Genomic DNA, 18,363 nt, shown 5'->3' on the forward strand with positions numbered 1-18,363 from the left:
GATATTTTTTTCAAAATCTTGTTTGAACTCGGTCAACATAGAGTATTTTTATCAATTTCTATTATAACTTATTAAACCAATTTTCTAAAACGCGAAAAAACACCTAAAATACGTTTTCTAACATTTTTTTTTATAACTCAAAAGTGTGACGTCACATCATCGGAACCTCCTCCCTCCCCCTCATCACACACCGTCACAAATTACGGACCCCCCTCCCACCTTCGAGTGTGACGTCATATATGGACGACCCCCACAGTGTAGGTGGTGGTTGTAAAACTTAGATATTTAGACCATGTTTAATCTTTGCTCGGGAGTTTTTAGTAATATGCCATGCCCGCGGTTATTTTGGATGTTAAAATTAATAGTTGCTAGCTGTTTATTGGTAAATCTTCTGCCTATGGCGCATTAGCGGTGTGGAGAGAGAGGGGGCACAATACATGGGCAACATCAGGCTCTTCGCAGCTTACTGTCTATATGTTACGTTTTGATTTCCAAGGCGCAATGATCTAATCTTGTAATTTAATTAGTTTAGCTTTTTCATCAGTTTTCACAAAGATTAAATCAACAAAATATACATATGTCGATAAATGCACTAGAATGTTTTAAGCGTACGTGTATTATACTCTGGTTTATATAAAATAATTTTCAAATGAATATTCATAATTCTTACAATCTATTCAGGATTTTATATTTTATATTGTATATTTATATTTATATATATTTATATATATATATATATATATATATATATATATATATATATATATATATATATATATATATATATATATATATATAGTAAATATATAGGCCTATATTTAAATATAAATATAAATATAAATATAAATATAAATATAAATATAAATATATATATATATATATATATATATATATATATATATATATATATATATATATATATATATATATATTAATATTTATATTAATATATATATAATAAATATATATATTTAAATATAATATATATTTATATATAGGCCTATATATAAATATTTATATATAATAATTATATATTTATATTTTTGTATATATGTTTTATATATATATTTTATATCTTTTATATTTTACAACTTTATAGATACGAAATTTCAAAGTAAAATTAAACATTTATATTGATGCATCTTTGAAGCTAAATTTTCAATGGACAATGTCCATCTTCATACTGATGTATATGTTTAAAAGTTTAAAACTCCTTAATTACTGTAAATTTTTGAATGCCTCTTACATTTTAATTTAAACCTGTTCCTGTACAAAAATTTAAAAAGTCAAAAAATTTCCAACATATCACTTTTAAAATATCACTTTTATATAATCATTTATGAATTTCCAAATATGTACTTTAGTGTTAATAAAAGTTTAGTGTCTAAACGTTTAGTTTGTATAATTTTTTGCATGTTGTAGAAGACATTTATGTAAACATTGACAGAACAGTGAAGGAGGTAAAATATCGCGGTTCATCAAGGGTGTCAGAGTTGTTTTTTTTAGCTATAGATAACCTACTGTCGTATAAATGGTGCTCTTAAAACGCCAGATACTCCCCCCCCCCCCCCCCAGCTACATTGAAATGTTTTAAATTAATTACATTTTCCATCTCTCTGCTACCGTGTTCTTTAGCAAACAGCCAATTACTAAACGTAAAACATATATACCCCCCCCCCCCCACCGACCAATAGTGATTTGATAAAGTTTTATTATTTGATACTCCTGTCTGTCTGTCTGTCTGTCTGTCCGTCCGTCCGTCCGTCCGTCCGTCCGTCCGTCCGTCCGTCCGTCCGTCTGTCTGTCTGTCTGTCTGTCTGTCTGTCTGTCTGTCTGTCTGTCTGTCTGTCTGTCTGTCTGTCTGTCTGTCTGTCTGTCTGTCTGTCTGTCTGTCTGTCTGTATGTCTGTCTGTTTCTAAAGGGTGGGGACGCCTTTTACTTATCATTGTCCCAATATAGTTTTTCGGCTGCCCCACCCACCCACCCCATGCTACACTCTGAGGTAAAGATCTGATTGTAGTGTTTATATTTATTGCACTCATTTGTTACAATTAAAATAAAAGTAAATGTAAAAGACTGAGTGTACAGTTGTTTGTGTTTACTTAAATAAAGCATAGATGATATTTGTTTTAGGTTCCATTAGAACCTGACGGTCCATGGGGTTAGTGAATAAGAGTTATGAATTGAGGCTATATACTAAACACAATTTCGCGCTAAATTAATGCTTTATTAAAAAGAAGCATTAAGCACCAGAAGGAAAGGTTAACCGTACTTAGCTCCCCTGCGCAATCGAATTTTTAGTTTGTCAACTATATATTGTGTTTAAAATGACCAAGGTCTTTGGAAAAATTACTACTGTAAAAGCTTTCTAAAATCATTTTTTTAAACCCAATTGTATCCAAGAGATTAAGTGAAGAACTGAAATTAAATTTTAAATTAGATCCTAAGTCGATCAGCTTAATATTGAAAAACAAACGGAGAGATAGAGAAAAATAGAGACAAACAGGTAAACAGACAGACAAACAAACAGAAAAAAGACATGCATACAAGCAGACAAATATACAGAAAGACAGATAGTCTGAGAGAAACATACCGACCAGACAGACAGACACACAAACAGACAGACAAACACATGGAACAACTGACAGACAGCTGAAGAAGGGACGGACGGATTGATGGAAAGACAGACAGTCAGAAAGATTAACAGTCTGTCTCACACACAAACACACACACACACACACACACGCACGCGCACACAAGCAAAAATACTGAGCAACCTAAATAAAAACCTTAAGAAAACATCAATTAAACGATAAGGGGAATCCCCACGGATGCTAAATTGATTTTTTATTACCTGGTCGATGAGTGCTATATATAGTACCAGAGAACGCTGGTTTGTATCACTTCCATAGGCTGGTTGTCTGGCTGCTGGTTCTACTTAAAACAGGTAGAGTACAAGATTTATGTAATTCATTTTTGTTTAGTAGTGTTTAGTCTACATTATGTTTAAATGACATTTTAAATAATCCGTCTTCAGAAGTTGGGATTTTTTTTTTCAAATGAAAGATGTATATATACTTCAAACGTTTAAATTATTTCAACCTCACAAATAAAATCAAACAGGCTATCAACTTTGTTATCGAAAATCAATTGAATATAAAAATGATATTTAAAATTCTAATTTTTATTAGTTTCGGTGATAGTTTCAAACATTTATAGTTACGAATATTTTTTTCGTTAATCCTCACACAAACATCAATCATTTTCTATGTATGTGTTTTATTGATCGGATTCGCGTCGCTAAGGAGCTGTTTCTGGCTTTGTTTAAATCGATTTACCTTAGCGAGAGGTTATATTAGTCACTCCAATAACGGCGCGGTAGTTCAATAAACAAAAGTGTCTTTAAAAAGATGCTGAAATTAAATAAGTATACAATACCATGCGTTTTTTCTTTTAAAAAATACTTTAGTTCACTACACATTACAATACGTGTTAACATTAAACTGGACAAAAGTATAAGCATAACATGTATTCAATTTATGTGTATTGATAAATCTAGATGCCTACCATCAGCCTTTAAGTGGACTAAAATAACTGTCATTGACATTTTTAGTACAGGTACATTTCTATTTATAGCCATCGAAGGAACCTTGTCATAAAAAACTGTATTAATTTATCAAGAATCTAAATTAAACAACAATTTATTATTACTATCATTATAAATTATACATGTAGACAGGCCGCCTATAGACAAATCCTCGAACCACCTGTGGCCAAACCACCTATTATCAAAGCACCTGTGGAATAAGCACCTAAAACCTCTTAAACATAAAGGATATGTAAAACGGATGTGTTTCTTTCCTCTACTTATCTCCTTGGGTGTGGGGACACTTGACGTTTTCGGTCGTAAACTTCTAGGGGAGGGGAGTGGACACTGGTTTAAGTATATATTTTGTATATAAATACTTTTTTGTTCGTTGGAATGTGGGGATGGGGGGGAGCCAAAAAGACATGAAAAAATCTCTGCCAGAGTTTGTTTTCGCTGTTTTATATGTTACCAATTTAACTGGAGAAACAAAATGTACAGCTTTTCAGAGGCTGTTTAGTTACCACAAGCTTACCATCACAAACGGAAAAGTTGTTAATTTAACTAAATCGGGATTAGGATAACACCTCATGTAAATTTTAAATTATATATCCCTTACGTTTCAGGTTAAACCAAAACAGAGTATAGACTTCCTGCTCTGTTCACAATTGTTTTTCCTGTGCTTTACTATACATTTAATTGTGAGAAGAACGAGGATCAAGAGTTTTTAGAAAAAGAAAATTATGTCTAATTTTGTTGATTATGATAGTAACATGGTGATAAGAGACATTATTTCTAAATTAAATATTGACATTAACAGTAAGAATCCAAGTGGGATGGCTCATTTGCATATTTATTCAGAGAAGAATAACATACTTCTTGGAGCACAAATGTTACTTGGAGGAGCGGACGTAAACGTAAAAACAGTAGGAAATTATTGTCCAGGAAGAACACCTCTGCATATTAGTGCATTATACGGACACAAAGATTTTGTTAAACTTCTGGTGGAATATAAAGCAAACGTCAATGCACAGGATGATGGACAAAGAACAGCTTTACATGTGTGTGTTAGACGTGAATACAATATGGAAATTATAGATATTCTGTTGGCTGCAAACGCTGATGTAAATATCCGTGACAATAACGGTTGGACAGCTTTATACATGTGCGCTATATACGGACTAGAAGATCTAGCTCAAATTCTATTGGATGTAGGAGCTGATGTAAATCAGGCTGACTCTAGAGGCATGACAGCTTTACATACTGCTGAAAGTGAGAAACTCGTGAAGCTGCTTTTAGAAAGAGGTGCGGCTATTAATAGCATCGACCATTTGGGAAAAACAGCTTTACATTACGCAGCGGAGCGGGGTAATAAAGAAAAAGTCGCTATTTTGCTTAAAGCTGGAGCCTCAGCAAACATCAGAGACAAAGATGGTCAAACAGCATTATTACTTTATGCTGCAAAATCCTGGAATGGGGAAACAGTTTTAGAATTAATGCAATTTACAGCTTGTGTTGATGCTAAAGACATAAAGAACCGTACAGCTTTACATTACATCTGTCAGAGAAGTCAAACGCCATTCCAACTTAGCCAAAGTCATAAGATGGTTGACGTCATACGAGCGCTGATCCAAAATGGCGCTAGTCTTGACATTGAAGATATTTACGGTCAAACAGCCTTGGATGTGGCCACTATGTATTCAAATGATGAAGCTGTTGCTGTTCTAAGAGAACACGGTGCGAAGTCATCAAAAGAAAATACAGAGAAAATAAACGCACTTTTGGACTGTTCAAAAAGTGAAACGAAGTTTGAATCAATGATAGGTGAGCATTTTTTTTAAACATTATTAACTGCTACCTGTGCTCGCTTATTTACACTTATTTATAAGTACAGTACCTTTCTATCTACATTTTAGTCCTACTAACAAGGATTAGAAATGATTTAACATTTTTACTACATTTTTTAATAACAGCATAATAATAGCAGTTCGATCATGCCATTCGTGAAATCAATTCTATTGGCTTATATCAGATGAAATATTATTATAAAACTTTTCATGATATATTTCACACTTTCGTTCACCTAAAGAATTTTTTTCTCTACAGCTGACACCACGACACAAGCTGTGAGAGTAGGTACTGAAAAAAATACAGATACAGCAGTAACATCTTGTACCACAGCACTAGCTTTAGCTGTTGATACTTCAACAGCTACAGACACAACGCAAATAGTAGGCACTACAATTACACCAATTGTTAGCACTAACCCTAAAAAGTTATTTACCACCGCTGAAACCACATCAACAAACGCAACCAAAGCTACGCAAATAAAACCAATGTCAACGAATAAAATTTCCAAATGCTACTGGACGCAGACAAAGCATTTAACGTTAGAGGACAATTCTCAGACTTTCACGGAATATAATACTGTAACGACATATATAAAACCGACAGCCGGTAATTCTACATTAGTTGCAAGTGATGAAATCTCCCCAAATATTAATACTGCACCGCCTACACTTACAAATGCTTGTACCATTTCGCCAGTTTCAAGTGTTCTAACTACCGCGAGTAATAATACTGCACCATCTGTGGATACAACTCCTTCTACAAATACTCCAAATGCAAGAGATGATACTACCCCAAGTAATGATACTGCACCATCTATGAATACAACACCAACAGCCTCTTCTACTACACCAGATGCAAGTGTTGAAACTACCAAAAATACTGACATTGCACCAACTGTAAAAACACAAGAAGAGATTAATGTCAAAAGTGTGGACATATTGGAGGAGAGCTACATCGAGAATGTTGAAGATACTAAACGAACACAAACAAAATCTGTGACTCAATTAGATGACTATTTTCCATTACTTGATGTTACTAATGTCATTGAGAAAGAAATGGCGAAAATGTCCGAAAAAGACAAAGCAAGAAATAGCGGAATGACGGTTATGTAAGTTTGAACATTTCCGTATTGTATTAAAATATAGAGGTTGTGTTTTTACATTAAATTTAAAAATTATAAAGACCTACTACGTTCTATCAAAACAAAGTATATTTAAAAGGTTTTAAGAGAATTTATAACATATTATTAGTAATTCGACTGGCATTCCTACAAAATTCACTTTGCCTACTTATAAGCTAAATTAATACTATTGTTTAATTTTTATTTTTTTTAAGTCATGTGAATTTAAATAACTATTTTCAGGAAAGTGAGTTTCCATTACAATCCAATGATAATACATCATTGCAACGAGTTAAATGTGGAGAACGTAAAGTACCTCGCCATGGACAGCAATCAAAACATCTTCATTGGCAAGTCTAGAGGAGCTTGTGACAGAGCAGCTATAGACTCTTCTGCCGTTACGTGAACCATGCTCCAATGGCGGTTTGGTTGGGTACAGGGGTCATCGTTTTGTTTTGTTTTTTTGATGATTTTTACCTCCCCCCCCCCCCTCCGTCACACATCGTCACAAAAGGTCTACACCCCCTAAACCGACGTCACACCTCAGCCTACTACTCCCCTCAAAATTGCAGTTGAATTTTTCTTAAAACATCGATACCTTTCCGAAATCTTGTCTGAACTCAGTCAACAGAGTATTTTTATCAATTTCTATTATAACTTATTAAACCAGTTTTCTAAAACGCGAAATAACTGCTAAAATACGATTTCTAACATTGTTTTTATAACTCAAAAGTGTGACGTCACATCATCGGAACCTCCTCCCTCCCCCTCATCACACACCGTCACAAATTACGGACCCCCCTCCCACCTTCGAGTGTGACGTCATATATGGACGACCCCTACAGTGCAGGTGGTGGTTGTGAAACGTATAGAGGATATTTAGACCCTGTTTGTTCTTTACTAGTTGGATGTTAGATATATGCAGTGTCCGTGGTTATTTTGGATGTTAAAATTAATAGGTGCAAGCTGTTTATTGGTTAATTTTCTGCCTAGAGCGCATCAGCGGTTTGGAGACAGAGGGGCCCTATACATGGGCAACATCAGGCTCTTCGTAGATTACTGTCTATATCTTGCGTTTTGATTTCCAACGCGTAATGATCTAAGTTTCTATGGAGTAATTTACTTAGTCTAGTTTTTTCATCATTTTTACAAAAATTATACATATTTCAATAAATGCACCAGAATGTTTGAAGCGTACGTGTATTATACTCTGGCTTACATAAAATAACTTTCAAATGTATATTCATAATTATTATAATCTATCCACGAGTTTAATGTATTTTATATTTTACTACATTATAGATGCGAAATTTCAAAGAAAAATTAAACATTTGTATTGATGCATCTTTGAAGCTATATTTTCAAGGACAATGTCCATCTTCATATTAATGTATATGTTAAAAAATGTAAAACTCCTTAATTACTGTAAATCTTTTGAATGTCTTGTACATTTTAATCTAAACATGTTCCTGTAAAAAACTTACAAAGTCAAACTATTTCCAACAATCATCTCCAACTTTTAAAGTGTAACTTTTATATAATCATTTATGAATTTCCTAATAAGTAGTCTAGAGTTAATAAAAGTTTAGTGTCTAAACATTGAGTTGGTATAATTGTTTGCATGTTGTTATAGAGATTTATATAAACATTGACAGAACAGTAAAGGAGGTAAAAAAAAAGGCCGTTCATTAACGGTGGCAGTTTTTTTTTTAGCTATCGATAACCTACAGTCGTATAAATGTTACTCTTAAAACACCCCCCCCCCCCCCAGCTATATTGAAATTGTTTTATTAATTACCTTTTCCATCTATCTGCTACCGTATTCTGTAGCAAACAGCAAATTACTAAACGTTAAACATATATATCCCCATTGTGATTTGATCAATTTTAATTGAATTATACTCCTACTACTCTCCTACTATTGATAATAGCTGTGATGACTGTACTGATAGTTTGCTCACTCTCTTAGTCACAGTTTGTGAGAAGACAACAAGATTATTGGATCTAACAATTTCTATGTTTAGTACCTGTAAAGGCAACTAAAATAATGCACTACCACACTTACGCAATATAGACGGAAACAGGGGGGTAGTAAAATTAATGATAAGACTATTTTGACTGAAGTAAAGAACTATTAAAGTAGGTGTGTTAAATTTGTATTGGTCGGCGTCACATCTGTTGTACTTTGGCAGTCCGTATAATAGCTGGCAATGGTCTGAATATAAATATTATGTGACTTGGATGTGTAGAATTCAACACAAAAAGGTAAGTAAAGTGAAGTAAAGTTCCCTTTCGAACCTGACGGTCTATAGGGCAAGTGAAGTGGTTTTCACTTGTTTCTATGACCTCGGCATATGTAGAGATAATGTGGTCAGCAGTATGCCCAGCCGCCTAACGTGAGTTAGGTACACATCAAAGTTAAGGACAGTCTACTGACTTGAACCCGGATCCGAACTCGAGATTTACGGGTTAGCGGTCCAGCTCTCTACCGCTAGACCACTCCTTCCCCATACATAAGGGTAAATCAATTTTTATTTCTATTAAAACACTAGTAAGTTTTATTTTTTTTAAACAACCCATTAACTGTTTTCATTTTTCGCGTTTTTTAATGTGTATTTTTTATGCTAAACTGTTTTTTACCAGGGCGGTAAACAGGATTAACGTATTGTCTGTGTTCCTATTATACAACCAATGTCACAGTTTGGCTAAATACCAAGAAGTAGACCCCAAAATTATTCCCATAATTATACTAATAGAGCACGTCAACAAATCAGATTTACAACGGTACGAAATATAATAAATCCAAAACATCAGCCTTGGAACACCGCAAAAAAATGTAAACTGCAAGACAGTAAACCTTAGTGAATACCTGACTTAACAATGATAGAAGAACTAAAACACCAAATATATCACTAAATACATATACATCACCATTTTGCGACAACGCCACCAGCAGCAAGTTTAGATACTACACAAAGTTAACACTACGAGGCTACTAATTACTTTCAATACAACTATGCCAACAAAAACTGACAACTCTACTAGAGCTTCCTATCTTACAACTTGTGAAATTCAAAGATAAAAACTTACTAAATATCTTCACGTCTGAAATATACAAGCATACATTCATCATAAGTTTACTCACACCAACGCACCAGGTAATTCCAGTACACTATATCTTCCAGGAAAATTAACACAGACAAAACTTGAATCGTTTGGGGAGAATGGTCAGACATTCTTTGAAAAATAGGAGGAGATGTTGGACGACGCATACAGTGGTCAATATAATAAAGCTTGACAAAGCCCGGAGAATCTTACGCTAAACATTTCTCTCTGAACATAAACGTATTATTTACTTTTTGCAGGTGTTGATTAATTTAATTATAAAACTCTATTAGTGACTTGAGAGTAATTATTAAAACTATTCTGAAATATATTCAACTACCTCTGACTTGTTAAATCGAAATAATCAAAATAATTTCAATTTTAGAATATGTGTTCCAAAATATACATCTGCTTCTTACCAAATCAGTATGATGAGCATAAAAATATCGATTATAGTGATATCAATTTCTTTTTCAAATTATGTAGGGCTTAATAGTCTAGTTACATGACAAAATTTCTCGGCTGCCATAATATGCAGGCAGCTATTACCCAAACGCTCGGGTTTATCCATTAAGTAAATGGGGAATCCCCAGTAATATTTTTAGCTATTTTCACCTGATCGATGTGTCAAATGACATTGTACTGAAAAGAGCTGGTGTGTATTCCTTGTCGACTAGTAGTTGGGCTAGAGTTCTTTCTACGTTGTTGGTGTGCTGTTTACGTCAAAAGGTACAGTACTCGATTTAATGTAATTTATTTATGTTGAATATATTGTATATTATGCCTACATGTTCTTTATATTATATTACATATTATTTCTAACAGCGATTCATCATTAAACATTCATTTATTTGAGGTCTACTGGGTTGTATTTTTTAATCGACCAAAAATAGAACTAAACAGGAAGTCAACATTAAAATAGTCACAAGCAACGCTGGTAGAAAATATTACAAATTCGATTTCAAATACTTAAGGGTGACTGATTTCTATTAACTTACTTTTAGACACTCTCTATAAATCTTATAGCAGGAATAGATAGCGCAACAAGTCAGAAATAATAGTTAGGGAAATTTAATTTGTACTAGACGACCCAGTTTCCAGTCGGAAACGGTCTGTAGGCTGCACTGCACAAAACAATATCCCATTTTCTCACCTCACCCTTTATAGTCGTTTAACCCCAAATGAATCCATGTTCCTAGACCCGAACTCCCGTCCAGTGTGTCCGAAAATTAATTTTCATTCCAAAAACCAATTTGCAATAGGTAATAATTAATATTTGTACGATAACTGTTGCTTGACATTATATAGTACGATAAATAAAAGTTCATTTTTAAACATAATTAGCGTAAGTAGAAAAAACAGATAAATTACGTCAAGTATTGAAAGATATTTATCCACACATAAAATACTTCAATCGCTGTGAGCCTCTAATGTCACTATTGCAGGTCACAGTGATTTTATTTTATTTGAGATCGATTTTTCTTTTTTATACTAACGTTTTCTCGGAGCCAAGTTCCTAGTACATGTCTTTCCCAGTTCTGACTGCCACTGTTCTTATTCTGTAAGCTCATGCAACATTTATTGGAAACGCAATCGTTCGATAGAAATGAAAAATCGTGTGAACCCGCGGCGTATGTTATCCAATGTAAAGATTTAGTGGAGTTTTTGTTATTTGATATTTGAGTTTATGTAGCTACTTTGCATGTGTGTAGCTTGTTTATTTTTTTATTTGTCCATAGGTCAAGTCCGGACATTCTGAAACAAAATTAACCGAAGATGCTGTCGATCATGAGTCAAAAACCAACTACTTCGCAAAAACAGTTAGAGGAGAATGGACGTAACTTAATAATAAAAGATATATTATCAGGTTTAGGCGTTGATTTAAACTATAGAGATTCACATGGGAAAGCCCCTTTACACCAATATGGAGAGACAAACAACTTAATTATGGGAGCACTTTTGTTAAAAGGGGGAGCAGATGTTAATATCAAAACAAAAGGGTATGATCGAGGAAAAACTCCTTTACATATAAGCGTTGAAAGCAATCACGTAGAATTTGTTAAACTTCTGGTGGGATGTAAAGCAAATGTCAATGCACAAGATGCTAAAGATCAGAAAACACCTTTACATAGTAGTGCTGAAAAAGGAAACAAAGACATTTTTGATATTTTGTTGGCTGCAGGCGCAGATGTAAATCTGGCAGACAGGAGAGGTATGACAGCTTTACATGTAAATATTGAAGATGGACAAGAACCTTGGATACACACGGATATTTTATTACTTTCTCCTAACGTACCAGACAGATCAGAGAGAGAAGGTAAGCTAGTTGATAGTCTGCTCGATGCAGGTGCTAATGTAAACCTGGCTGACAAGGAAGGTAGGACAGCTTTACATATTGCTGCTGATCAAGATTATGTGAAAATCGTCAAGCTGCTTTTAGATAGAGGCGCGGATATTAATAGAAAAGACGTTAACGGATGTACACCGTTACACTATTGCGCACAAAATAGGAAAAGTGATATGATCGTTTTTTTACTTGAAGCTGGAGCTTCAGAAAACATCAGAGACAACGAAGACCAAACAGCTTTACACTACGCTGTCCGATTCATGAGTAATGAATCAGTTAAAACACTGGTAACGTGCAATGATATTCTTGACATAACAGACGTAAATGGACAAACAGCTTTACACTACAGCGTACAGAAAAACTACAGAAATAGCGTCTTGACAGAAACTCTGTTGAAAGCAAGGGTTAAAGTAAATATCAGAGACAAAGAAGGTAAAACGGCTTTACATTATGCGGCCATGTTTGGATATAAACAAACAGTTCAAACACTGCTGAAATATACAGATGGTCTTGACATAGGAGACAACTTTAACCAAACAGCTTTACACTACAGCGCCAAAAGTGGTGAAACAGAAATCATGGAGATGTTACTGGAAGCCGGAGCTGGTGTTGACGTCAAGGATCAGTACGGGAAAACCCCGTTGCACTACATAAATAATTCTTACGCATCTGAGGTCATTAAAGTGCTCATCCAACATGGTGCTAACCTTGACATTGTTGACTTTTTCGGTCAGACAGCCTTGGACGTGGCTGCTCAAGAAAATCACTATCATGCCGTTGAAGTTCTAAAACAGAACGGCGTTAAATCTTCAAAAGAAAACCAAGAGGAAATAAATACTGTGTTGGACTGTTCAATATTTCAAGAGGTAAAATCAACGATTGGTGAGTTTGTTTCGACAATTCATTTTGTGTTTAATTAATGAGTACATTTACTTGAAATGATGATGAATCCTTCATATGTCTCAAGTAATGTGACAATTTATGTGACAATTTATTATTAAGAATTAATTTTAATGGATTTGGATTTTTAATTAGAGCACAGTTTTAGCTATAAAGTAGCATCAAAGCATCAAATAAGCAGGCGCAGTGGTAAATATTTTTTCGTTGTTGAAAAGAAAATTATAAGTTTAGAAACGAACAAAAATTGAATTATAATTGCCATGAGATTCAGAGAAAAAAATTTAAAGAAAGAGTAAGAAATTGTATTATCCTTTTTTTTCAATCATAGAAGAGACTTACTTTACCTAACGTTTTAATGTATTGCAGATACAACACCAATAGATTGGCCCAAAACGACTCAATGTGCAAATGTTGATTTTAGCCAAAGTTCCGATGACACAACAAGCACAACAACAGGTTAGTTCTAACTATTAACTATTTTAATTTACTTCTAGTTATACAATGGATGATTTAAATTCTAATGGAATAAACAATACACTAGGGCTATTCTCCTGACACGTTTCCCTCAACGTTTCTTAATTGCATGCAACTGTAGACGTTTTAAAATTATCTTTTTTTTGTAGCTGGTACATCATTTGCAAGTGGAAATACTACCCCAAGTACTTACACTGCACCATCTATGGAAACAACACCAACAGCTTCTATCACTGATCCAGATGCAAGTGATGATACTACCCCAAGTACTTATACTGCACCATCAATTGATACAGAAGCATCAGCTTCTTCAACTACTACAGAAGCAAGTGATGAGACTACCCCAAATTCTCATACTGCACCATCTATAGATAAGATACTGACAGTTGGTACCACTACTATACCAGTAGATACTGTTGCTACTACCACAAATCCGGATATTACAATACTAGCAACCCGTACTACAACTACAGATACATCCACCAACACAGCTAAACAATTTGAAAATTTCACGAAGTCGACTGGTGAAAATGAAAGCTACCAAAATCACAACTTATCACAGACAAAACAGCAAATGATAAATGGGAATAATCAGACACTCCTGGATAATCGTATGAAGATATTGGACCAATCGGATACTTTTCATGATCATTCAGCTGGACTTGGTCTAGAAAATGCACGTATGTAAAAAAATTAAACTTATATGAAAGATAAATACCTATAATTTTAAAAATCCATATATTGGTATTGTTAAATGATAAAACATGTTGCTATTTAGATAAACAGGATACGATGGATATTCAGGAAACGACTGGCGTCCTTGGTGCCACCAAAAACAAGGAGAAAAGAAATAAGAATTATCCAAAACAAAACACTATGGGTGAGAGCTGCATAAGTATGTGGAAGATACGAAACAAACCCGAATAGATATACATTTAATTTTTAACCAATACCAGATTGTTTTCACACATAGAAGAGACTTACTTTAGCTAACGTTTTAATGTATTGCAGGTAAAACACCGATAGATTGGGGCACAACGACTCCATGTGTAAATGTTGATGTTAGCCCAAGCACTGAGGACACAACAACCACACCAACAGGTTATATCACAACAATAGATGTTACAACCCCAATTATGGATACAGCATCAGCTACCAATGTAACATCAACAGCTTGTACCACAGCAGCTGATGAATCTGATGATACTACCACAAGTACCGATACTATTCCAGCGACAGTCACAACCACTATAGCCTACACCACGTCTACACCAGCTACAAGTACAAACTCCACAAAGCAAATTACCAGCTACACAACTACATCAACAAACGTTATCAAAACTACACAGCTTAAACACCCACGTAAGTCAACACATAACATGTATAAAAGCCACCAAAAGTATAACATAACACACCCATCTCTAGAAACGTTGGTGGAGAATGGTCAGACATGCTTGGGAAAAAATATGGAGGCGTTAGACGACTCAGTCAGTGGTCAAAATATTTTAGCTCAACTAGGTCGAACAAATGGTAATGTCAACATTCTTACTTTGAATCTATAAGTATTTATTATAGTAAGACTTTACTTATTGAGATAATACAACTGTTTTATTTGTATTAGATAAACAAGACATGATGGTCAAACAAGAAAAGACTAGACTCGGAAGCATCGTCAAAAACAAAACGTTCATACGAAATAACGATAAAAGAAAGAAAATGTATGTTGAAGTTTAAATAGTTTAAACCTATTTTTTTAATTGCATTTTGACTTTCAATTTTTACATCATTTTAGTTGTGTTTTTTTTAATAACCAACTTAAATTTAAACAGTATTTTAATTATTGCTAGATTAAATTAATAAACTTTTATTAATTTTTTTTTAAAATGTGAAACCAAGATTACAAAGACTTAAAATTATTACACAATTTACCTTAACAATTTTTTCTTATTTTAGCCTTAGACATATACAACGCTAATTTTCACATTAATTTCAGCTTTGACAAATTGGTAAGACACAATTCTAGTGACCATATTGAAAATCCTACAAAGAGTATGAGAAACAGTTCGTCGGTTAGGAAGCCTAAAAAGGGCGAAAGTAACCTGTTAAGAAGTGGTTCAGCTGATTCTTTAGAAAGTAGTACGAAATATTTTAGAAAACGGATCCGAACCAGCATAGATGATATGAGGCATCAAAGTTATATGAGTGCCAACGATTACAGAAAAAAATGTTTCTGGAAATATAAACCATACCATAGGAAGAGAATGAAAAATACAAATCTAAAATCTACGGGCCTTGATTTAAACCATTCTACAAAGCCAAACACGTTAGAATGGAGCGACATGGGCTATCATAACGAAACAAAACGAAAAACACAAATGCTAAGAGAGAATGAAGTTTCCCTTCCAGTAAAAACTGTATTAAATACAGTTCAGTGGGCGCTGAGTACTAAAATGACAAGAAATTGTGGAAATACAGTAAACACGATAGTGTAAGTTGCAAAAATGTCATTTTATCGAGACAAAACTAGGTTGCACATGTATACATAAATATTAACTTAGAGTAGTCTTCCAATAGCCTATTGCAATATCTTAATTTATAAATTGAAGTAAAATAATGTTTAGATGATGTACATATTATCATTGTTTCAGAAATGTGAATCTAAATTACACTGCAAATATAATTCGGGACTGCAGCGAGGTGAATATTGAGAACGTGAAGTACTTAACCATAGACGGCAAATTTGGTGGCCAAGATGGGTAACAGATGAACATCTTCATTGGACAAAATTGGTGGGGAAGACGGGGGAAAATCTTGATTGGACAAAATTGGAGCAGCGTTTGAAAGGGCACTCGAGTGTTTAAATCAGATTTAGATTAAGTTGTATTATAGTTGTTTTAATTTTTTTAATCGGTGTAAGCTGTTATAACGTAAACTATTTTCGCTTTAATAAAAGTAAAATAGAAATTAAAACTCATGCATCAATACTTTTAACACCCTACATTCAAAGCCAATTTCTTTTTTGTCAGAGGTTTTTATTTATATAGAAATTGTTTTCTATTGACTCACATTTCAATCTAGATATAGATTATATGCTAAAAGTCGAACATAGACTAGATTTCAACAATCATTATCAACAATAATTGTACCTTGGGACTTCTAATTGTCTTTATTTATATTCTAAAGCAAATAAACAAAATTGAACCCTCTCTTTCTCTCTCTTTCTCTCTCTCTCTCTCTCTCTCTCTCTCTTGCTGTCATGTACCACGAAATAGAGTAAAAGCCTAGAGAAGTGAGATGGTAACATAGAACAGATGCGTTACAAGAAGATGCCTTTGGAGAAATTACATCAGTATCAGGTTGTTTGGAGGGTTCGGCGTCTTCATGTCAATAAGCTCATGGTTTCTAAACCGAAAAGTCCTGAGTTAAAACCCTTGGGCATATGAAGTTCCACAGCTGGGACAGCAACTTCTATGGGAGACAACTCCGAATTCAAACTGCGGCTTTGTAGTTTATTCTTGGTTTCAAGGAATTATCTTCTGGTCTCTCGACTGCATTTTCACTCGTATATATAAAATATACAAAAAGTATTGTAGTGCAAAAAAAAATCGAGATTTTCGCAAATCTCGACGTTTTACACCTCCTTGAGTCGGAAAAACATAGTTTTGCAATCTTGTCTGTATTTCTGTGTATTTGTGTGTGTATTTGTGTGTGTCTGTGTGTGTGTGTAAACACGATAACTTGAGTAGGCCTACCTTTATAGCTAAGTTGATGAAATTTCAAATATAAGTATTATATCAAATTTTTAGATCCTTATCAACTTATGAGCGATTTCTGATAAACTAAAGTGGAACTTCTGTCAAATTATGGGTAATTTCCGTTGACCAGAAGTAGTAATTTACGCTACTTCCGATTTCTCAAAAAGGCATGTGAATTTATAAAGTACTAATAATATTCCGCACTATTTTACACATTTTATTTGGCGATCACTTGGTGTGCGATTCTTTTTTCTACGAGATTCTATTCTATTTTTAAAAGTTTAAGTAATTAAAAATGTATTTAAAATATTGTTGTTATCCCCCGTAGTGTTTTATTAGAATATTAGAGAATGTTTAGGAGAGATCACTCCCGGTTTATTACTTTTAATTTACAAATGTGAAAAGTTCACAAATAGATAAGACACACAGTAGTTTACACACTCGCGCATATTTTCTTTAAAAAAAAGACTTTACATAAGTATACCCACAACTTCAACACAGTCTTGACCAACACATTTACACAAAACTGATACAAAGTCTCGCTACGCACATTTATACAGACAACTGGTTTACACTACTTGCAACACACATTTACACACAATTTATACATAGTCTCGCTACACACATTTATACACAAAACTGCCACACACCCCTCTAGACCCACATAGCATAGCTGTAAGATGTTGTGTGCTTACCGAATAAAAAATAGGGAAACGCAACAATGCTATCATCGATTCTTATAAGTAGTCTAAGAAAGACGTGTTGTAGATAAGAAATATACAGAAAAATTATGTTGTGTGTCCTTCTAAGGTCTGGTTTTCCTGTGTGTGCCTACATTCTAGACTATACACTGTTCTTGTAGGGATACGTCACAAAGATAAATACTTTGATTGCATGTAAGTCATTTATGTGAACATTATTATATTTTATGCTAAAATATGCTTTCAATAAATCATACATTATACAATGGGCACATACAGAGCTAAAACCTTTCTGTGTCAATATTTAGTAAGACTTTAATTTAATTGTTATTATAATTTTAACAAAGAATTAAATTAAAACGGTAATGCGGATTTAAAAATAAATGTGTTAATTCCAATAAATTGTGTTATTGTGAGAACTAAGTTGGTAATCTTTATACCACCAACACATCATTGAATTGAAACTTAAAGTTATTTAAATTTGGGTTGGTAAGTAAAGATCCTCTTTAGACTAAGCGATCCAT

At 33.7% G+C, this 18,363-nt stretch overlaps 2 protein-coding genes across 2 annotated transcripts in view; both read left to right on the forward strand.

The window, feature by feature from the left end:
- The window catches only part of LOC131949465 (ankyrin-3-like), a 124,186-nt gene that overhangs the window by 68,029 nt on the left and 37,794 nt on the right, over positions 1 to 18,363 (forward strand). The gene's annotated exons all lie outside the window — the stretch shown is intronic.
- On the forward strand, positions 10,321 to 18,142 carry LOC131949478 (ankyrin repeat domain-containing protein 50). The gene is made up of 9 exons (XM_059311381.1): positions 10,321 to 10,391; positions 11,402 to 12,891; positions 13,276 to 13,365; positions 13,533 to 14,063; positions 14,162 to 14,263; positions 14,395 to 14,913; positions 15,005 to 15,101; positions 15,377 to 15,871; positions 16,032 to 18,142. Exons 2-9 carry the CDS (start codon positions 11,439 to 11,441, stop codon positions 16,141 to 16,143), a joined length of 3,399 nt encoding a protein of 1,132 aa, XP_059167364.1. The 5' UTR covers positions 10,321 to 10,391; positions 11,402 to 11,438; the 3' UTR covers positions 16,144 to 18,142.

Source organism: Physella acuta, unplaced genomic scaffold (assembly GCF_028476545.2).
Source record: "Physella acuta isolate Inbredline_101_S28 unplaced genomic scaffold, ASM2847654v3 ptg000698l, whole genome shotgun sequence".
In the NCBI taxonomy this organism is placed as follows: Eukaryota; Metazoa; Mollusca; class Gastropoda; family Physidae; genus Physella; species Physella acuta.